We start from the raw sequence: 24,027 nt of genomic DNA, 5'->3' as shown, positions 1-24,027 counted from the left end.
GTGTATTTAAGGGAGCTTCCAGGCTTAACCAAACTGAAATTTTATTTACTATTTTAAAGTAAATGAAATATCTTGCAAAATTTTCACATTTCCCGGAGTAAAGTTAGCAAAGTCCCCCAAAACAAAAGCGTAAATGCGCAACTGTGTATATGTATCCATAAGCGAGAGAACAGGCCTACCCAAAATTAAAATCCTGAAGCCACCCTTATTGTTAACATGTTTTTACATGCAAAATATTGATTGTTACCTATAAACTTTGCAAAATGTGGTGAACTTTAACTTTTTCTGCACCAGGCACGAATAGGCTTTCATTGATTTCAGAGAATTTTCAGATGACTTGTGTCATACAAATGTCTCGATGCTGAAACTGGAAATATTTGTTTGATTATGTTTATAATTGATGAAGGGTTAGTGGCAACATTGTAGCATGTCAATGTGGAGTATGGTACGCTAGGTTAGGGTTGTTGGTTTAGGTCTTGAAATTTTATTAGAAATAGCAAGAAAAGGGTGTTAATAAATTCTAATTGGTAAAAATATAGAGTGTATCATTCGCCGAAGAAAATGCCTAAAAATTATCGTGTTGTTTTACGATCTAGACCAGGTAAGTAAAAGGAAATATTCGAATTTTGATTTAAAATTCCTGAGACATTTGATAATTTAATTATATATAAATAGTTAAATTAGAACTTTGTTAAATATTAGCAAATATGAGCATTAGTCAAACCTCAAGAATTTATTTGAGGTTCATTTTTTTGTGACCGGTCACGTGATTTCCCTTTCGGAACAAATCCCGAATGAACTTCACAATCCCACTAGCTTTTGGGCCCTTAGACTGGAAGGCGCGCTATACATTACGAGATCAATCCTAGGAAATATCTTAGGATTTATCTTCGGAAAAATGTTATGACATATCTTGTAGGAAATCTTACCCTTGTGTGCCATACACGTGAAGATTTTTCCTGTCTGACCGAATGACGTATATCAACATTGTGAAATAGTTCTATTTAATAAAAGTATAAAGTTGAAGAATTACTATGCTAACCACACTGCACATCCCACTGATATTAATATCAGGCGCTATATTGTTAAATTGGATACCTCTAAAAAGAAAAAAAAAAAGCATAAGTCAGAAAGGTGCTGGTATACTTTTGGCGCACCACATTTTAGAAGATTTACAAGTAAAATTTAATACTTTGCATGAAAAGACATATTTATAAGGAACAAATTTTTTGGAAGCAACATAATTAAATACAAAGTAATACACCTGTATTTTATGTGTACAACTGTAGGGCTACTAGTGTAAAATCATTATAAATGTTTTAACGACGGTTAAAATAGGTGAGACAATGTTTAGCAGAAAGGGTCCAGCTATTTTTTCTAAGAAATGCTACAATTTCGGTAGTTTATATTCACATTAGTTTAGTTTAGGTTGGTTCAGGTTAGTTACGGTTATGTTACGTTAGATTATATTAGTACATGGGTCCAACACAATTTTCAAAAAGTGATAGAATTTCGCTTACTTCTATTAATATTAGGTTAGTTTAAGCTAGTTAACTTCATTAGGTTAGATTTAGTTAGGTTGTGTTAGGTCTAAGTACTTGCATCTTCCATTTCTCCTGTAAATTGTGTATGTTCTGCTTACTTCTGGACCCCTTCTGCGAAACTTTTACGTAAGTGAGTGCATATGAAAGTTGACCGGTGTTACTATTTTCCACCACCGGTGTATTTCTGCATAGTTTACAGAAGCTATAATTTATGTTTACGAGTGGAGCGCTACTACCACGATACCATGACAAGTGCTATTCAAACTCGTATCATTGCCAAAACGCACTCGTTTTCACTACATCAACTGACGCGCCTGCTTCCTTCGCTCGCACCCCCTCACTGACGCTCGGGACTCCGCTTAGCCCTGCTCTGACTCGGTTAAATAGCATTCGTACTTTCTAGAAACAACCTAGCACAACTTGGTTTGCGTTTTTTGCACTATAGTTTTTATACTATATATATCTTGACCCCGTATTTGTACGCAAATCGTAAAAGAATTGTAGTTTATCAACAATTGCTTTTGTTGGTCCCCTTCAGGGATTTTATCTATGCTATGTAAGATATTTTCATGTCGGTCAACGCAAATCATTTAGGAAATAGTGACAAATTATAATTTTTCAACAATTATTTCGAGTGGTACATCTAAAGTAAACCTGCACGATCAGAAGATACCTCATCATTTGTGTTTTCATTTGTTTTGTTTTCACTTTCTCTCACCTGATGTCGCTTAAATCGAAATCTTACGAATTTTCTTTCCGAAATAGAGCGTGCTCTAAACAAGAGAAATCTCATAGGATCTTTCAGAACACAGGAAATGACATGGGATCTGTTGCCATACACGTTGAGATTTTGACTCTAGGATAAATCGTAAGAGATTTCCTAGGATCTATCTTATAGTGTATGGCCGGCCGAAGTGTAGGGGCGCACGTTGGACGGAAACTTAATAGGCAAGACAAAATGAGAAATTTTGTCTTGCCTTGCCTTGCCAAGAAATGAAAAATTTGGTAAATGTTCAGCAGACGGGGTCCAGAAGTACGTAAAAAATGCAAAATTTACGGGAGAAATGGAAGATGCAAGTACTTAGACGTAACATAACCTAACCAAGTCTTACCTAAACTAACCTAATATTAATAGAAATAGGCGAAATCTATATTTTTTCCGAAAATTATGCCGGACCCCTACGCTAATTTAATCTAACAAAGTAACCTACTAACCTAATGTGAATAGAAACTATCGAAATTATAACATTTTTTAGAAAAAATAGCTGAACCCCTTCTGCTAAACATTATCCCGAAATTTTAATATTAAACATGGCTAAAGTCAGAATAGGTGCAGTTTTACTATACGGGTTCACAGTTTTAAAATATACGGAAAAATTTGGGAAAGGCTTTAATTTGCCCATTTCATGTTGAGAACAGCCCAGCAAACACCTGCGGGTTTTCTAGCCCAATCCTACTACCACAGAGAAAATTATTATTTTCTCTGTGCTACTACTTATACAATGGATCCATATAATAAAACTGCACGGAATGCTATTTTACATTGTATTTGCCTCAGAAAATTGCGTGAGGGCGGGCGCGTATTTTTTTTTTTTTTTTTTCTGGTATGTAGCATGCTCCCGTGCACCATTTCTGGGCATGTGCGTCTCATAACACCTTACCACCATACCAAAATTCATTAAAATTTATTTAGAAGTGTGAAACTTTTTTTTTTTTTTTTCAATAATGGAATGTCTATGAACGTTATTCTACGGCTGGGAGAGGGGTGGGGAAAATTTAAATCCAGCCCTGTAGGCGGCATTTATTCCGAAATTGGTCAATCGTCTGATTTTCGACAAAAACATAACAACAACAATAGGTACGAAAGTTTAAAAATTTACCAATTTTTAGAATTGGTCTCAAAGGACATACAGTAGGGTAGGGTAGAGTAAAATAAGGCAGGGATAAGTAAGGTAGGATAGGGTCGGGTTTGCTTAGGGTTGGGAATGTTTGGACCCATTTTGTTAAAATTATTAGTGTGTAATTAAAATCTGCATAAGAATACCAAGTGGAGCGTCTCTGTACACCTGCAACCAAGTTCAAATACAAATACTCTTTACTTGTCCACAATTCAATCATATGGTAACTTTGCGCGCAGTAGTTCCCGTTTGCCAAATAGTTCCATTTTTATAACCGCTTAAATATAAAAATAAACAGAACTTCAACTCTCCTTACATATTATCAAGCATACAAACGAGCAAATTATCCATTTCTTCCTGTTAAATTTTCAAAATTTGCTAGAAACGGACGACCAACTTTGGAACTTAACCCCTGTAGGCAGTCACTTGAAATTACGCTCTATCAGTTTTAACAAAAAGGTTCCAAATTTCTCTAACTTGACTCTGCTTATTCCCTACTCTGCTCTACCTTCATAAAGTGGCTGTCTTTGTTGTTGTGCGACTGGAGCGTATATTGTATTACCCCAAATTCCATATCGGAGCGAAAAAAAAAAAAAAAAGAAAGAAAAAAGTAAGACTAAAAATAAATGATGAAAGGTCTAAACTAAAAATACTTGTTAATGTGTTACAGAGCGTAAAGTTTACCTACAAAAAATCAAAGAAAAGAAATAAAAATAAAAAAAAACGTGTTATGATACGGTACCTTAGGGCAGAGGGCAAGTCTTTACTTTGGCCATATCATTCAATTGAATATTTCAATGAACCAATTCATAAAGAACCGGTTCATCGGAACAGTTCGTTAAATATTACGAAGAACCCGTTCCTTACGAATCTTATCGGTTAGAAATCATAATGATTCCGACTGTAATGATTCTACTATTTTTAACTCCAGTTCATATTTCAAGTGTTAATACATAGAACTAAGCGAACTTCGTATCGTATCAATTCTAAATGTAACAAAACTTGAAATACAATACGTATTAAATAATAGATGAAACTACAGCAAGAGCCATCACACTTTCATAATGTAAAAAGCACAAGAGGTGCCTACACCATTACAGTTTAAGAAACGACAATTAACGTATAGTGGAAATTTGACAGAACTATATACTTGAAATGAAACAACTGCAAACGAAACCAGATTAATATTTTACAACTACGGCAAAAATAATAAAAAATAAATACCTGATATTTCAATGCTGCGTGAACAATTCCGCAGCATGCTTCATAAATTATACTTTTGTCCAATCCGGAACAAAATTTCCTATTCCGTAAATAATATCCAAAGTGCAACATCATTCCTTCTGACCCATGCGTGCAGCCCAAACTTCTCTTCAAGTGACACCAGAGATTCTCAATAGTTTGCATATATGCCCCACTTACAAGGTCAACAAGGTTATAAAAATGGTTCACGGTTAAATGCTTTTACTGACTACTATCTAACGACGAGTAACCTTTCCATCAATCGGTGCTTAGTACAGAGCTAAATACCTCAAAATTACCGGACACGAACATGAAACGAAGTAAAAGAATATCACGCACATCCTACGTAGATCTTCTAATAAAACTTCCAGTTCACACAGACATCTGCTTCAAGTAACACGAACATTGACGATTGTATTGCTTGTGCTCTTTTAAACAAACACTGCAACTCCTCGTAAGGTCCAATAATTTCACAATACAATAAAATCGATAAGCATCAATATCAGTTTCGCACACTAATTTCGACAGCTTATAAAAATTGAAATATCGTATCACTTCTTTATCGAAGAAAAAAAAAAATCTACATCGCATTTGACACTGACACCACGATCACATTAAGAGTTTCGCGTACCACATGACTTCATACCACCAATCAAATTAGCGGAACAGGTAAGTTCTCAAAGCCGGAATCGAAAGATCAAATTATTGAATCGAAAAACTTAATGAAATAGCCAAAGTACAGACTTGCCGGGCAGAGTGTTGTAGGTTTAAGTCCTCTTCTGTAACGACCGGCTCAAACACATACGTAACCGTCTGTATTTCCAGAAATAGGTATATAATCGGTACGAGGAACGCATCGATATTAAGTGCATACATGAACAGTAAAAGGGCATCAGTTACTATCGCTGATCACTACTACTATACATCCTTACACGTTACTATAATTGTCTGTTGTATATAATGTGTAAGAATACCGACGCATTTATGTGGATTACATATAGGATTGCAAACTGCGAAAAATAAAATTACCAGCACCCTCTCATAATCCGGAAACAGATGAAGAGTAACTGTATTTTAAACCATGAAATATATACTCGAGTCAGTTTTGATTAAGAGTGGTTCGTAATAGAAATTTTAATTTAGGATTAAAATAAGTAGGTGGATATTAAAGAGTTTTTTTTTTTTTTAAGGATATTAAATTCCACTTTCGGAGGAAATTTTCACAACGTAGGAAGTCAGTATTTTATGTTTATAAGTGTAAGGTACAGTCACCAACATAAATAAGTAGAGGTAAGAGTCCTTATTTCTTATGGCTCCAACCTTTACTTATTTATGTTCGTGGCTGTGCAAGTATGAAACCATTAGAAGGGCTGTACTGTGGTTAAAATGAATGAGTACATGTCAAAGACGACTGTATAACATACTAATTTCCACCGGCGTAGTATTTCTGCACGGTATAGATAACGTATAATTTATGTTTAAACTATAGAGTTACAAATGTGAAACATTAGAAGTGCTCTAACTTGTGTAATTTTGTACAATATCAGTTGTTTCTTAGATTATCCTCATTTCCGTGTTTTATCTTCCGTCGCTGACGCGCTTTTCCTTACGGACGCTACCGTACCTCCCTCTTCCTGCGCTCCTGTCCTTCGTCACTTTTAGTTGCAACCTAGCACAAGTTGCACAGTAGTTTTTATGGCACACGTCTGGACACTCGTAAGGGGGAAATCCTCGTATAGTGTATCTGTACCCATGAATGCAACTCCTACCGTAAGAAACAATTTTTAAGGATAGGAGTGAATATGGTGATTAAATAATTCATATAATACGATAGCACGTAATCATTACATTATTCTGCACGCATATTACTTGGTCATGTGCCAGGGCAATGGCTGTCTAAAACGTTTTGCGAAATCATTTAATGCAAGAAAAGCGCGTTTTCATTTGACAGACTATTCGTAACCAGCAACGTTGAGCCTAACAAATATACCGGTTAGTTGATAACCCTAATTGCGTTCTGAATATTTTACTGCACAAGTCTGTTAATCTCCGTCAGCTTATAAAACACACGTTATCTTGGATAAGATTAGATTACATTCTGTTTCCTTAAAGATGACAGGTAATCATGAAGGAGCTTAATGGAATGTAACCCACCAATTTTGAGAAAAAGACATAAAGGTTTGTACTATACACGTAAGTACCTGGAATAGTTACCGTTATAAAAAAAAGAAAAAAGTTATTTACAATACTTGCACAAACCTTTTAAGCTCTGAAAGGAGCTTCAGATGAAAATTTTCAAGAAATATCTGGAAAATGACGAAAAATGGACTTGGATTACCTTGTGTGCTGAACGCGCCATAGAAGACTCAGTTAACTAGTATCTTAATAGTGTAACACACATAGACAAGTATGAATTTGAGCACAAAATACTCTTTAAAGTAAGGGGACTCTATATGTAAACCGCCATATTTACGAGCTTACCAAAACTATCCACTAGAAAATCACTCGATGGCAGATGCATGATCTGTGTTAAGGATAAGAATGTACTTCTCAAATAAAGATTAATACTTAAACAACTACTTACATAAGTGTCAAACCTGTAGCTTAAGTAATAAATTAGAAATAATATAAGCCTCACTGAAATGTAAACCCTCATGAAAGAAAGACTGCATACACTGTATATATTCCAACACCTAATGTCCATTTGCCTAACTTAAAGCTGATTGACCTCGAATGGCACTCGCTTCTGTGCCTTACAGTTAGACATCCTGACTATCCTGGTGCACGCCTGTCTTCGCCCCCTTAGTATTTCTTATTTTAGTGTGGGTTACGAAGCAAATAAAAGACCGTCGTGTAAGTACACCTAATAAAATGACAACCCATTGACAGGAAAAGTCTATTTAAGATATTAGGTTATTGATTTTGCAACAAACAAACGTAAAAGTGTAGCTGGACTGTTATCGGTCTGTTTTTTCATATGTATTCGTAACTGTTTCTGGTTGGTTGGTATGTGTATGGTGTTAAATATAAGATTCCTTTCCTATGCCTGCGAGAACCATATTTTTAATATGGTATACACCAAACGGTGGGGAAGTCAACATTACGTAAAATGCAGTATTTCATAAATGAAAAGCGATGGAAGTATGAAATTAGCACCACTATAGAGATATTAAAGTGACCTTTAATACAGTTATATTTACATTTACTTATCTCAGTCCACGGATGTCTTTGGCATGGAGACAGGGGAACGCGTCCCCCTCCCCCTCCAATATTTTGTGGAGGTTATGAAATAAATCAATGCTGAAAGTATTTAATTTCATATGGAAGAAGGAGACAAACAGGTAGAATATCTATTGTTAAGTATTAATTTGGTGTGATTGAAATGTCTTGGTGATGTTTGCCATTTTCTAAATAAATAAATAAATAAAAAAAAAAAAAAAAAACTACAATCCTTTGTTAGCGAAAGTAGTCTCTGTTGCACCCACACACTTTTCTCATTGCTCAACCAACTACGATTGGATTTCGTCACGATGGAAGACTGCAGAAGGGAATACAGTTTTGAAAGTTAATCTGCGAATTAATAAGGGTAATCTACTAAAGACAGGGAAGTATACAATAGAAGTAAAGTTGGCAAGAGGAATAAAAAGGACAGAGAAATTTGAATAACGTATGTGACGGTTAATTTCACATAAATATAAGAGTAGCAAGGGAAAAATACTGTGACAGTCTAGAAACTAAAGATGGAAATGAGCCTTTAATGACCGAATTGCAGCTTAAGGAACAAAATAAGAATACATTGAGGAGCTGGATGATAGCAAAAATAAACTATATATTTTATTTTAGACATTAAAACGGAAAACGAGGATGGCAAAGGAATTGGAATGCTGGGGATAAGTTCAAACACATAGGAAAATGTAGAACTAAAAGAAAAGACCTTTTAATTTTATTAAGAATTCAGGGAAAGAAGGAAAACGAAATATTCGAAATTTCTAATGAAATCAAGAGCGTCATCAGTTAAGATTTCGTTAGTTGAAAAATCTAAATATATATGAGGACTATAGAACTACGCTGCTGCAAGTGCGCTTCAGAACACTTGATTAGGAATTTGCGGGTTTGGCTCAAAGTTTTTCCAAACATGGCACCCATGAAACATCCTGAACATGTTACACAGACAGTTCAAAAACGAACAGGAAAAAAAGAAGAAAAAAAAAGTAGACGCAAATAACAGTCCAGGTGCATACCTGGTTTTTACATATAGATGTATGTCTATCTGAGAGATGGTCATTGCCGAAGCTCGACTGGCAGTCAGTTGCTGTCCCACCTGTCCTACAGAGCTCGTAAGGCTTAGATTCGGAAACCTAGCAGGTCAGGGAGAAATGAAGTGTTCTGGATAGAGAGTGATGGGTTTACTTGGTGATATGGGGACGTGCGTTGTGCTGATGAAGATAAGTGACCAGATAGCTCTGAGGATACTATTAACAATACCACGAAGGTTTGGCGTATTAATGATGCTACCCTGAAGGAAGGTGGATATGTAGCTCATTTTATTGCTCCCTCTCTTACTAATTACCAGCAAATTTAGTGTGGATCCTATACGACAAATGGCAACACACTTGTTTTTTCCCTCTCAGCTGCAAATTTAGGTATTAGTACAGGGAATTTGCTTTGCGAGTGGTAGATAACTGAAAGAAAAAGGCCAGACTTGCTTGGTAATGTGTCTTTTCGTACGGTACAGTAGAAACTCCATGATGATTTACGGTCACGCAGTTGCAGAATTCGCTCTACCCCACAAGCACCGAAAAAAGAGAAAAAACTGCCTTTCTCTTAAAAAAAAAAAAAAAAAAAAAAAAAAAACTATTATTGGGGTATCGAGAACTCGAAGAAAAATCCATAGACTGTTAAGGCCACTTTCTTTGAAAATAATAATAATCTATTTATAACCATAAAGCAAAAAGTAGGGCGTAAAATTTCAGATTTGAACGCAGTAGGTAGATGAGAGATAGTTTAGTCGCCATTTGACATTTGGCAAACAAAGTAAAGGCCAAATGTCTATCATAATGTTAAAATTTTAATGCAGCTAATATATATGAAATTTTCTGCTTATCGTGTAGAATAAAACTGGTGGAATATTAAAAAATATGCATCGCATCATATCAATTAGTAATCCTCAATAGTCTCAATCGCCACATGTAACTTACTCCATTGTGTGGGAACCACAACGATCGAAGGGAAGTAAATAGCACAGATGATTAGGACGCTATAGGGAAAGAATATCTCGAGGAAACTATGGTATCAGTTGATTATATGTAAAAGTTTCATTTCCTTCTAACCCAAGGAACAGATTCTTTTGTAAAAGTGCTTTTTTCTTTAGTGCGTCCAATATATAATGTACTATTAACTGTACTATTTCAGTGTTCCCTGATACTTTCCTAGCGGATCGAGCAACTCAGTGGCAGAAAAGTTTGAAAAAACTCACTTAAAAAAAAAAAAAAAAAACAGTTCATGTGGGTTTTGTCGGGTTTATCTTTTTTTTTTTAAGTTATCTTACGTTTCTTTATTGCCGTTGTTCGGTTATAAAGTTTATTATAGGTTTTCTGGCCGTGAAATTCGAACATTTTGAACTGTGAAGAAGCCGTGAATTCCATTATTTAGTTTGAGTGGAAACCAGGGTTTGAAAAAACCCGGGTTTTCTTGAAAAAGCCCAACCCACCTGGGCCCATGTGGGTTTTTTCGGGTTTAATTGGGTTTTTTCGAAATATTTCAATGTTTTGGGGGTAAGAGTGTTAAAATGTGATTTATATTTCAAGATTATCATTGTCACAACTTGTCACAATTGTCACAACAATCTTCTATTCACTGCAGTTTTGAAAAAACGGCCGCCATTTTGAAATTTTACGTTGGACCGCTGCGAAAGTACATACAGCTAATTTAGAGTATCTCGTGCTTCTACTCTGAACATGTCAACTTAAAAGACAAAAAATTGCACTTTCTACCGTGGATATCCGCTATTTTGAAAAAAGAATGGCCGCTATTTTGAAATTTTACGTTGGTATGCCGCCAAAATCTATACAGGAAATTGAGTGTGTCTCGTGCTTGTACCCTGAAAATTTAAATTTTAAAGACCGAAAGCGATACCCTGTTGTATGTGTGGTACAGGCAGTCGAAACGAACAAATGTAGATCGAATCATTCCAGGAGCCTCAGTGACGTTCGCCAAGTATGAACACCAAATATATTAATATAAAACAAAGATATATAATTCGTGTTTTATAAAATAAATGTTTCAAAATTTCTTATAAGACATAAATATTTTCCAGTGCAAAATGAATAGTTTTATTGTTGGACTCATGGGCGGCAATTAGGGGGTGCAAAGGGGGCAGTTGCCCCCACTTTTTTTAAATTACCCGTTAATGTATATAGTTTCATTTGGAAATATAAAGTTTGGTATGTATTATTGGTTCATAGAATAAAAATGGTGCCATAAAATATTTCTCGTTCCATGAATACGTATTAGTTGTCTTCCCGTGGAATTAAGAAAGCTACAGGAATTGCGTTTGAACTGCCACTAAAAATGGCCAAAAAATAAATCTATTGGAGCGCCACAATTCGACCGTACTTTCATTTATTGTTGCAAGGGCTCGATATGTTAGTCAGCCGCTCTGGAACTGATTGAGATAACATTTCGCAAGAAAAGAAGTCCTTCACATGTTATTCTTTAATTGTGCAAAAATCGACAGTTCGTAAAATGTATTATCTTCTTTCTAATAATAAGAAATATTTGGATTTGATTTTTTTCCGTTTAATATCCTGTTCAGCAGTGAAGTTATATGAGACGTGGACTTAATGATCAACGTGGAGTCCGAACCACGTGAGCTCCCCCCGAGAATCGAGCCCGGGTTTCCCACGTCAAAGGCGCGTACGCTAACCGCTTAGCCACGAAGGAGCTCAGTAAGGAATATTAAATTTGCAGTGTAATATATGAGTTTAGGTTTAGGGGTGTACATATACAGTTTTGTATATACAATTAAATTTAGTGAATTCAGCATAATTCTAGGTTTTAGGATTATTTTGTGTAACTGAAATGTGGAGTGACTAAGTATTGCTGAGTTTTGATATATTCCAAGAAAGTGAAAACTGTACTTAATGGCAGCGAACATGTTTCGGGAAGCTGCAAAAGTATTTCTTTAAATGTCGTAGCATATGTTTGTAGTATTCACTGTCATTCTAAGAGTAATAACACATACAATAGCATGCGTAGAATTAAAAATATAAGTTGTTCATTAATTTCCAGTTTCAATATAACTGTTGCAAAACAAGCCTCATTATTCATTACTATGATTATTTGATTGATATTATCCTTTTTGTTCATTTGTTTTGCAAATTTGTTATTAAATAGGCCCCTAATCTGACCACACAATTTTCCAGGCAGAGATATTCATGAGCAAGGAATCAAATCTCTTCTTACACCTTCGTTGTTTAAGAGTACAAAGGGCTAGTATCTACTTGCGTTGCTCTTATCAATTTACGTAATAAAATATGAAACAAGACATATGGTATTTTAACTGAAAAAGACAATATCCTAATAGTTATACAACCTTTCGTCAAACAAAGTGTTACAAGTAACCAGGAAAACTAACATTCATATCAAATATTCAGATCATGTCTTGCCCCCCCCCCCCCCCCCCACTTTTAATGTCCAACCACCTCCACTGATTGGAGTTCACTTCCGATACTTTGTGCGTTCAATTACGGGAATTTCCCGAGCACTTGTTGCAAGACGGCTCTTCCCAGAAAATTAATTTAAAACAATTAACTTCCCAGAAAATTAATTCATATTTTATAAACTAAATGTTTCAAAATGTCTTAAATGAAATTCAATATCTTCCAGTGTAAAATAAATAGTTATTGTTGAATTATTCAGTTGCGACGCTTTGTATGTTGTATTGTGGGAATTTCCCGAGCACTTCTTTTGCGACGGTTTTTTTAAATACAGCTTTTTCTAGGTGTATATCAAAACTTTCACTAGTAAGAAAGTTTGAATTCAGCATTTGAAATAGTAAGAGTTACGTAATCTCCGGAACTCCGAGCATTAAGCTTCTTAAATTTGACAAGAATTTTTACGCTATTGCTGGTGTTGATTCTGCGGAAGAGTAGCAACAAATAACTGAACTAAACTGTAATTGTTGGAAAAACAAATTTTACTGAAGAATACTTATGTTACCATCAAAGGTAATAAAACAATAATACTAATAGTTTTACTAATGCACTACATATTTACTGGGAGTACCAACACCTATGGCCTTAAACCCGATGAGGGATAACGTCCTTCGGCGTCGCCGAGTCAGCGAGCACACTTTTCACGGAAAGTATTTCCTAAAATATAAAATTGCATATCTTACTTTAAACAGGCTATACGCATAATCTATACATTAATTTGTTCTATAATTACCTCACGCTAAGATTGTTTTTTTTTTTTTTTTTAATTTTTTTTTTTTATTTCATTCAGTGCATTCAGAAGTTTATAAAAGTCTTATGTTATTGTATACCTTAACGTGAAAGCATCTAATTTGCCCAGGAAAGTCCAAAATCTGATAAAAATAACTTTCAATGTAATCACCTTAGTTGTACCAACAATATACTAACAAAACGCTCAAAAACCCAGGTGGGTTTTTTCAGGTGGGTCCAACCCGGTGGGGTTTTTCGGGCTGGGCCCACTTGGGCAAACCCTGTTGGAAACCCTGTATTAGTGTCCAATTCATATATCTCGGCATCGCTGAGATAATTAGTGACACACTCAATGTCATTTAGTCCAAATTCATCACCCATGTATATCCTAAGGGGAGAAGGGGTTCAAATACTTTCCATACACCTATTCTCACCGTGCGAAAAGGGGCATTTTAGCTAGTATAGTAATTATATATTCTAGTAAGTTTTATCGGGCTATCAGCCAAGTGAAACTATTGACTTGCGATATTTCGAAAGTAGACATTGCATTCATCTTCAGGGATTGTTGTGAAGAGACCAAAGATATGTGTATAATGATTATGTAAAGACGCAGCTATGAATGGGGGCTTGTGGTTGGTTGAGGGAAACGCTGGCTCCTGATTAGCTGTTTTTGTGGCTACGAGAAGTGTCTTTGATCAACGCTTTAGGGCTGACAAATAGGACTGAGTTGAAACCCATTGTCTCTTTTGAGATTGTTGCTTTCACGTGAGATGACTATGATTTCCTTTATTATTGTGTCCCAAAAATTGCTAGATTTGGCTACTATGTGGCAGTATTTGTAAAATTGACTCTTGTATCCCAGTTCTAAGCTATGTTTTGCTAGTCCTTATTTTTTGGACTGCTGAAGTCTGATGTAGCAGTTGCATTCATTGCATCTTTGTTCTATGGTGCGTCCAGTTTGCTCTATGTATGATCCGCCACATTCAGAAGATATACAATATACTTCAGGAATGTACAGGTGCAGATTGTCCTTCACTGGTTTGAGTAACAATTTGAAGTTGGGTGGAAGTTTGTGAATAATTCTTACATCATTCTGGCAAATATTCTGATGAGATTACTAGAGGTGTGGCCGAAGAAAGGCAATACAGTAGTGGAGAGAGAATTCTCACTCTTGACTGTTTCGTTCACTTTATATTGGAAAGTAACGGTCCTTGTTACAGGGGCGGATCCAGGGGGGGGGGGCGATCGCCCCCCCCCAGAAGATGAAACTTTCTTATTTTATATATATAAATAAAACCCATCCCAAAGTTTGTAGCCCTTAAAAGTAGCAGTATGACAACCCCCCCCCCCCAGAAGTCGGTCCTGGATCCGCCCCTGCCTTGTTATCGCCATATTGATATCTAAAACTGTAGTCATTCTCTTGTAGCAACGAACAAAGATGACTCAATTCCTCTAATAAACTTTTCTGGTCACTTACGGAGACTGCTCCGTGGGCCAAGGTGTTTAGAACTGTAAGACGTTGTGACTTGTGATTACAGCTGCTTGCATTGAAATAAAAGTGCGTATGTGTCAGCTTCTATATACACCGGGTTCCTAATGTTGCGTCAGGTTTACGGCAAACAGAATTATCAAGAAAAAAGAGACATTCATTCTGCTTGAACACCATGGTGAATTTGATCAGAGGATTGCGACTGTTGAGAAATTCCAGAAAATCTTGTAGCGTTTCAGATCCATGTGGGCAGATAGCTGAAGTACCATCAACGTATCTGAAGAAACAGATAGGCTTAAGAACCGCCGCACCAAGAGTTTCATGTTAAAAATATTCTGTGTAGAAGTTGACAGTGGCTGGAGAGAGAGAGGAGACCCCGTATCTGATCACATAGACCTGAAACGCAAGATTTTCTGGAATTAAAGTTTCATTCCCTCCCCTCGTAGGATATGCATTTTATACAAAGTGACATAATGAAAACTCAGTTGGAAGTAGGTAATATAGGTAGTATGTTCAAAAATTCATTTCAAAAGTTTCAATCCGTTATAAATGAGTAAACATTACAGTTACGGTAAAAAGGCTATGATTGTGTTATCACAACGTGCACAGTTCTCAACTAAAAATTGTGAATATAGAATGTTAAATGGATTCAAGCTTTCTCCTCAAGTCTCTCACACAATATGAATGATCAAATTAGTTCATTGTCAAAATTCTTGTTGCATTAACTATACTCTGAGGAACGATATATTTCTTTAAACTTGGATTATTAAGATCCTACCGTCATAGGGATCAAGAGAAAATTCCGAGAAGTGAGATGGATTACCAGTAAATTTCCAGGATTTACGGAAGAAGGTTTCGGAAAGCACTAAAATATTACAATTAATAGCACATTAAATGTTAGCGCAATAAAGAAAAGCGTACGTATAGAAATTATTATAAATATGCATCAATTCATATTTTGAAATAATTATGCAAGGAGCGGATTTATTTATTGCAAATTTTCCTGTTACTAGGTCGTGACGGTGTACCAACAGAAAGTAACTTTGGTTACGAAGAATGCTCAATGCCTTCGGAGACCTTGGCTAAAGGTGAAGTGCTAGTGAGAACTACGTACTTATCAGTTGATCCTGCTCTGGTATGTATAGTCATATTACTCAGAATTATTGGTGTAATGTATTTGTCTAGTTTTCATTTATTGTTAGGTTCGTACTCTCATAGACAGTTTTGAGGCTACCTATTATTATAATAGGATTAATGCCTAACTTTTTCATTTAGCTGTAGTTTTATGTAATTATTAGATTCCATTCAAAACCGAACCTCACGCCTTTGATTTATGATATTTGGAAACGTTCTTTCCTGGATTTTTACCTAGAGAAATTCACTGATATAAGGGAATTAATGATAAATTAATTAATGGAATTGTTAGAGCAGGTGTGAAGAATCGAGGAAATTGTGTTTTGAGCTTTAGTAAATTTAAAGGGGAAAAGTGATAATGAGACACGTCTCCTGGAAGCATGCACTGAAAAGTCCGAGTATAAAATTTGTTGAACCTGGATGGACGAGAAATCAATGCCATATTGTCAAGTTATTAATGTACAACGATATATGTACAACGAGTACAACGAATGATATTGTATAATTTCTGCTATTGGCAACGATGGAAAACGCAAGTAAGAAGAAGAGGAAGAAGAAAAGGATATAGATGAACAATGACGCCATTATGTACTAATATACTTTCAATTGTTAGTGAAAAATAAATATATTTTTTAAATATATTGATTTAAAATACTATTCTTTGCCTAAGGTATGCAATTTCCTATAGTGATTTGTTATAAAATTAAAATATATTAATAATACATAAACGAACTGGAGTGATAGTTATATCTTAAATGGTGAACTCGTCCCAGGACTTTTTGGATTCAATCTGAAGTTTAGTAAGGTTAGCCAAAATTTTAGACTGTATGATATTAAGAAATAAACGAGTTATTAATACCAGTCAAAAGATGGAAACCATTCAACAAATTGTAGAAGGACAGTCGCATGAATTATCAAACACGGACTTTCAAAATTTTATACTCCAAATGAAAGAGTTAATGAAAACTAAAATGGAAGCTGAGTCAGTAAAATTAGAACAGCTGACGAATAATTTAGAACAGCAAATGATAAGGAAATTGGAACTGTTTGAAAATTCACAAACAGCAAACTTGGAACAGTTGGAAACATCGCATAAAGATCAATTAGAACAGTTTGAGAAACCTCAGGCTCTCAAACTGGAACAATTATCCCAAAGTTTGAAAGATAAATTTGATAGAATTGATGCTCGAATTGACAGTAATACAGCACAAATACATGAATTACAGAGGGAAGTTTTGGAACTCAAAAATAATAGGAGTGCTAATAAAGAAGATAGCATAAATTTCTTAGTTCCAGAAATTGATAATGAAATACAACGCCCAATAATGCATCAAGCAGTACACAGTAGTGAAGTAAATCCTGCCATACCACGGTATGGATATGGAGATTGTAGTCAATTGGAAAGTCACAGTGATGATACTAGTTCCGATTCTGTAAGTGAGAAGAGTGAAGAAAGAACACATCAGAATTCTGTAAAAGTAAACAGTAGGAAGTTAAAATCTGCTAAACCTAATCATGTAAAATGTCTAAAAGTACCGGTAAAATTTAGTGAGATCAAGTCATTAACCAAATTTAGTGGTCGAATTGATGACATACCGGCGAGCACTTTTATTGAAAAATTTGAATCAGAATGTGAGTTAATAGGAATCGGTAAGTCTAACTTTCTTAAGATCCTTCCTCATGTCTTATTACCTCCTTGCTCTATATGGTTTAACGCAGTTAAGTCAGAGGGGCCGCGGTGGCTCAGTGGTAGAGCATTCACCTCTGGTGCTTGGAGTCTCGGGTTCAAACCCTGCTCCCGCCAAGTGAACTTTGTAGTGGACCCGTGTGCGTGGGTTTTCTCGGGGTTCTCCCGTTTCCTCCCACTTTCTTCATTCCACCATTTCATTCATCTCTCATCATCACCGTCTCCTTTAGCCTATCCGGCATAACCGTGGGACGTAAAACTTAAAGATTCATTTCAGTTTGCAGTTAAGTCAGGCATACGTAGTTATAATGATTTTAAGAAAATTTTATTAGCCAACTTCGAGAATGATTTCATACTGGCTAACAGGGATGCACATATTAGAAGTAAAAAGTATGACCCACGTGTAGATAAGAGTATTATGGACTTTGTCATTAGCACATATAATGAGTTGAAATTATTGAATCCATATCAACCTGACTCACGAATAATCGCATCTATTAGTTTTGTTGCCTTATAGACTGCAACAAGTTTTGATGACGTCGCAATGTATAGATTTCAATAACCTATTGTTAGTAGTACAAAATTTCGAAAATCAAAGAGTTACACAATGTCATACAAACAATAATGTACGTAATAATCCTATACCTATACATAACATAAGTGTTCAACAAAGTAACTGTGGAGGAAATAGAAATTCTAGACGTAATAGTAACGTAAATCAAACAAACAGAAATTCCAAATTTACAGGTAACGTAGACGAACCTAATAAAAGTTCTAAATTTACCGATATTACAAATGAAGTAAATTACAGAAGCAGTAGGTGTATTTTACCTAATACAACGAATGCAAACAAATTTGGTCATAATTATAGTCGTGAAAATGGCAGAAATGTCTATAATCGTAGACAGATAAGAAATGAACCGAATCTTTGTAACAGTTCCACAAAAGAATGTGCGATTCAGTGTGACTTAGCAGATGTGATGAACAATTCTACTTTAAACTAACGCCAGCTGGTGGGGATGGGGTGAAACAACACCAACAGCAACTGAAATACCAAATCCTAAAATTATGAGTTCTTCTTTTGATAACAATACTTTAAAATCTTGTATTAAATTTTCTGCAGATAAAGAATATGATAATAGTGATGAAACAATTCCAAAGATTCTAAGTTGTACAAATAATTACCAATATATTCCTGTACGTAATTGTTTTTGGTTATCAGATGATAATATTAGTGATAACTACGTAACTGATAACGATTTTATTTTCCTAAAAACATATTGTACGGCCAGAATACAAATTAAAGTTAATGATATTTCACTGCAAGCTTTGATTGATACTGGCGCAACTGCATCTCTTATTTCATATTCATTTTGGCGTTACCTCACGAAAGATATTTCTAACCCAAGGCTGCAAAATGTTGACAATTTAATTTTGGTTGATTATACTGGAAAGCATAAAAAAGGGTTATGGGGAAGGTTCAAATAGTAATTTCTTTACAAAATTACGAAATTTCTATGCCTGTGCTAATCATTAAAGAATTAAATGAAAATATTTTAATAGGTTTAGATTTACTTACTCAGCTACGCGCTGTGCTAGACTTAGAAAATAAAACATTTACGGTAAATTCACTCAATGACAAAATTATTTTGAATTTAATAACCGGCTACAGATAATATAGCAAGTCAATGTCAGCCTTTCATTAATAATGTGAATTTAGATGTAAATAATTGTAAAATTAGTACAGAAAATTCAACAACTGAAACCCTTATAAAAAAAATAAGACATTTGATGATATTGTAAAGGAAAGTACTGATTCTTTTGATAATGAACATTGTAAATTTATTTCGGAATTTAAGAATATACTTTACCAACATACAAAAGTGTTCTCAAAAGTTCCAGGGTGCTGTAAGAATTTCATGTATGCGATTGATGTGGATACAAATCAACCAATTACTAACCAAACCTTATATCATACCGTATAGATTCAGGGATGAAGTGAGGAAACAAATTTGTGATATGTTGCAAAATGGGATTATCAGACCATCACAAAGTATACATCTTAATCCTATTATTCATGTTGTACCAAAGAAAGATGGAAAACAAGCGAGAATAGTCCTGGATTTGAGAAAATTAAACAAACATATACGGTTACAGCAAGTAAGGTATCCTCATATTGATGAAATTCTCAGTTCTCTACAAGGCAATACCATATTTGGGAATTTGGACTTCGTCTCGGCTTATAATCAGGTATTATAAGAAGAGAATTCTAGACCTTATACAGCTTTTTGTTTCGAAGGACAGTTGTACGAGTTCAACCGAGTTGTTTTTGGATTAATTAATGGAAGCGCTGCTTTGGCAGCTTGCTTAAATCAAGTATTAGGGCAAGATCTTCGGTCCAACGTAGTTTTTTTTATGCGGATGATATTTTATTAATGGGAAAGAATCCTGAAGAATACTTGAAAAGTTTGAACACTGTTTTAGAACGTCTTGAAAACGCAGGACTTACGGTTAATTTAGAGAAGTCAAAATTTTTCAAGACTTCTATTGAGTTCCTTGGATATAATATTAGTGCACGGGGTATGTGCTTTAGTGAAGCAAAAATTCAAGCAATAAAAGATTTACCTCCATTTTCAAATTTAAAAGAAACTCGCCAAGTTTTGGGTTTGTTTAATTGGTTCCGGAAATCGATACCTCGGTTTGCCGAAATTGCTGAACCATTATTTTTAATGACCAAAAAAGGAGCTCCTTGGCAATGGAGTGATGCTCAAGAACGAAGTTTTAATAACTTGAAAACCAGTATTATAAAAAATATTCAGTTGAACTATCCCGATTTTGATCGTACTTTTTACGTTCAATGTGATGGATCGTTATCCGGAATTTCGGGGATACTTTGGCAACCTAATGCATCTGTTGAGGACCCCGCAGTGATACATTGTGTTAGCCGAACTCTGAAGAATGTGGAAAGGGAATATACAACAACGGAAATTGAACTGCTAGCTGTACGTTTTGCACTTCAAAAGTTCGCCCCATATCTTATTGGCCGTCATTTTATAGTATTGACTGATCATAATTTATTACGGCGTCTTAACCCATATAATCCCGTATCCTTTTTTGTTTCGTATTTTTATTTATTTTTGACAATATATAGTTTTCGCCTTATTATTTGTGAATTCCGTGTTATTGCTTATTGCTGTTCTCCCATTGGCTAATTACGTCTCTGGGTCGAAAACGACCCGGGGAGCAAATATATAAGCATCAGCAATTGTTACTCTTGGGTCGAAAACGACCCAGGGGGAAAATGTGTAAGTATCATTACCATATATGAAATAAATAATTTATCGCTTTTAAAAGTTTTATTGATTGAATATTTGAGGTACAATATTTGTCAATATACTTTCAGGTTCATACCGCATACTCTTTTAAAATCAAATAACGTGCTTTTAATGATTATTATTGTAGGATTTTCTAACGAATTTATAAAATATACGATTTTCTTATGTTTCTTGTCCATTCGTTACGAACATTTTTCAATCGTTAGTATATGAGAAATGGCAGGTAATTTTTAAGCTTTGTGAAAATCATGAAAACATTTGTCATGGAGAGCTACACCACACCTAAAACACGCCTTCACTGTTTTGTTATTGCACATGGCACACCTTCTTCTTGGTTGATCTGTTACAGTAAGGTGATCTGAACCACTCTTGCGTACGGTGTACGGTAAAAATTTTGCGGTATGAAGAATGCGATTAGGTCCTGGAAGCAATCGTCGAGTACCGTACTTCATCAACAATGCACGAGCAAGATCTCTTCGAAACTGTAAACTGTCATTCGGATATCCATAATGTTTTGCTAAAAGGAAGGCATTGTTTGTGACAACATCGATCATCCAGAATAGTATTGGTATATACCATTTCTTTCCACTGATGCTGATTCGGTACGTGCCAACATTACTGTCCATTTGATCAACCCCTCCCATGAAAGAGTTGCAAAGGAGTATCGCTTGGCTGATCGAAGGGGATGCGTTCCATGCTCGCTGGACAGAATAGTGACCACGCTGTTGTCATTCCATCTTATAGCACATATTTCTTTACTTTCATTAATGCAGCAATCCATATTTCCCCTTTCAGTCTTCTTCATAGTTTTCACATCAGTCAGTGGGCAATTTTTAACTCGATTTCTCTAACTGTTCCCGTTACCATAACGCCTCCATAACCTCGCTAGATTCATCCCAGTAGTTTGAAGCTTTGACACGACCCACTGCTTGTCACGCCAGAACCCTTATAGCAATAGCCCTATCAACTAGCTCTAATCCCCTAAAATTAGTATAGTTCATATGTGACATGTCAAAATTTCCATCATAAATTTTCTGGGTGCAAGTTTTGCCCTAGAATCCGGGAAACAAGAAAACTGAGTGAAGCAGTACGCTCTGCCAAAGAATGGTGTTCTCAGCCAAAAATGGCTAATAATAATAATAATAATAATAATAATAATAATATAAGAATGATAATCAGGATGTAAAGATGTTTATATTTTGCAAGAAAAACTATCGTTTAGGGTTTCAACTCAAAAAGAAAATAAACGCCTATTGCTATCGGATATGCCCGCCGGGTCGAAAACGACCCACTCGTAAACAAAACACTAACAACAAAAGTGTATATAATATACAAAACAATTGTATTTATTTTCTAGGTCTTTCGAGTTTCTTTGAACAAATAAACACAAAACATAATTAACATTGCTGCAAATAATAATACAACTAACAAATTTCAATGTCCTTCCATCGTTGAAAATCAAACTTGACGTCCCATTCACAGTTTCGGCGACACTGAGAATGAATTGGCGCTCTGAGCTGCTTGACTCCACAACAGTGTTGTCAGTCATACAACACAACAAAACACCTGTAACAACAGAACCTTTCTTCCCAGTAACAGTTACAGAAAAATAAACAAAAGACGTAAATAGGTCGTTTTCGACCCGGGGGGCAAATATGGGTTATACAAGGTTATAATAGTCGTCTACTTAGGTGATCATTAGAACTGCAATCCTTTGATTTTGAAATACAGTATATCAAAGGCGTTCATAACATACCTGTGGATATGTCATCAAGGTTATTTCCAAGTTTTGAACATAGAGTACTTTCTATAAATTCATTTAAAGTTCTGCAGGATGAAATAAATGAAATATCGTTGCAAGAATTGAAAGAAGATATGAAGAGTTTGCGAAAATCATAAAACACTTAACAGAGTGTCCGAAAATTTGTGACTGTCCACGTAACTGGAATTCGTTATATCAAATATCAAATGATGTACTAGTGATTAATGACTTTAAATATAAAAAAAGAAAAAAATATGTATACCACCAAAGCTAGTACCTCGCATATTAAAAGCATACCACGATAATTTTGGATATCAGAAGGTATATTCGTTAACCAGTAAAACTTTTTATTGGAAATATCTACGGCCTCAAATCAAGAATTTCATTAACAACTGTGAGGAGTGTATGAAAATCAAGCACAATTATCAGGCCATATACAAACCAATGTTGTCAATCATACCTGAGAGACCTCATTCTTTTATTTCTATAGATCTTTATGGACCTTTGTGATGCGTGCACAGAAGTGACATAGGAATCAACTGTAATGAGCCTCCGCTCGCTCCAGCTCAGAATGTTCCAATCAAAGCCCTGAGATGAGCCCACGTGTTGCACGATGCAATATATGAAACAGCCTGAACAGATCACCGATGCGTATAAATCATAAAATGTTTACTATATCTGATAATATATTCATATCGAGAACTTGTGATGAGATAATTTTATGTTTGAAGGGTCCTTGCATCTTCATTGTCATAACGAATCCTCTGCAATTTTGAAATAATTTTGAGAAGCAAGAACTTTTCTTTAATTTTATTATTCTTCAGTTGTTCACTTTCTCCTTTCATGCGCAAGAATGTAAGTCCATCGGAAATTGCCAAATCAAAGCATATTGCCCATGCGTGTGTTTATGCCAATCATATAATCTGTTTATAATTTAGGTTCGAATATAAGGAATATTCCCTTTTGTGATGTAAAACTCTATATTTTTGATGAAATAATGTCGAAATAATATAAACATCCACGCCCACGGATCTTCTTTTACACTTCCAAAGACATGTTCATATAGTGCATCTTGGTGCGTGCCACCCAAAAGCTGCATTTTTTTGTTTGCTTGTAAATTTATTTTATGTCCAAATCTTTCTTTTACATATTGAATACATTATTGTAACCACTGTACACACCGAACTAGTTGGTTTTCTTACAATTTTGTGCCTCATATTGCGCACTCCTACTTTTTGCCAAGAATTCAGTGCTTTGGTCCCACTGTGCGTCGCTATAGAACGTAACTTAACACAATTCAGCGAGTTCTGCAGACCGAAACAAATGATAGTCTGAATGAGCAAGGTCCGGGCTATACCGTGGGATGAATTAAAAGCTCCCAGCTAAGTTCTCTCAATTTCTTATGAGTCGTTGAAGATGATGTGGTCTGGCGTTGTCACCGTGATATACGACACTCTCTCTGTTGGCCAGTTCCGGCCGTTGCTTTTTAATT

General features: G+C 35.3%; 1 protein-coding gene across 1 annotated transcript in view; it reads left to right on the top strand.

The window, feature by feature from the left end:
• Positions 1–420: 420 nt before the first annotated feature.
• Positions 421–24,027, top strand: part of LOC145694983 (prostaglandin reductase 2-like) — a 76,675-nt gene continuing 53,068 nt past the window's right edge. The window contains exons 1-2 of the mRNA XM_081771810.1: positions 421–601; positions 15,631–15,752. Of these exons, the coding sequence (XP_081627936.1) occupies positions 562–601; positions 15,631–15,752 (162 nt within the window). The 5' untranslated portion in view covers positions 421–561. The remainder of the gene's footprint in view (positions 602–15,630; positions 15,753–24,027) is intronic.

This window comes from Thermobia domestica, chromosome 9 (assembly GCF_964235325.1).
Source record: "Thermobia domestica chromosome 9, izTheDome1.hap1.1, whole genome shotgun sequence".
Taxonomy (NCBI): domain Eukaryota; kingdom Metazoa; phylum Arthropoda; class Insecta; order Zygentoma; family Lepismatidae; genus Thermobia; species Thermobia domestica.
The sequence above is the reverse complement of the archived record's forward strand: the minus strand, read 5'-3'. Positions and strand labels throughout refer to the sequence as shown.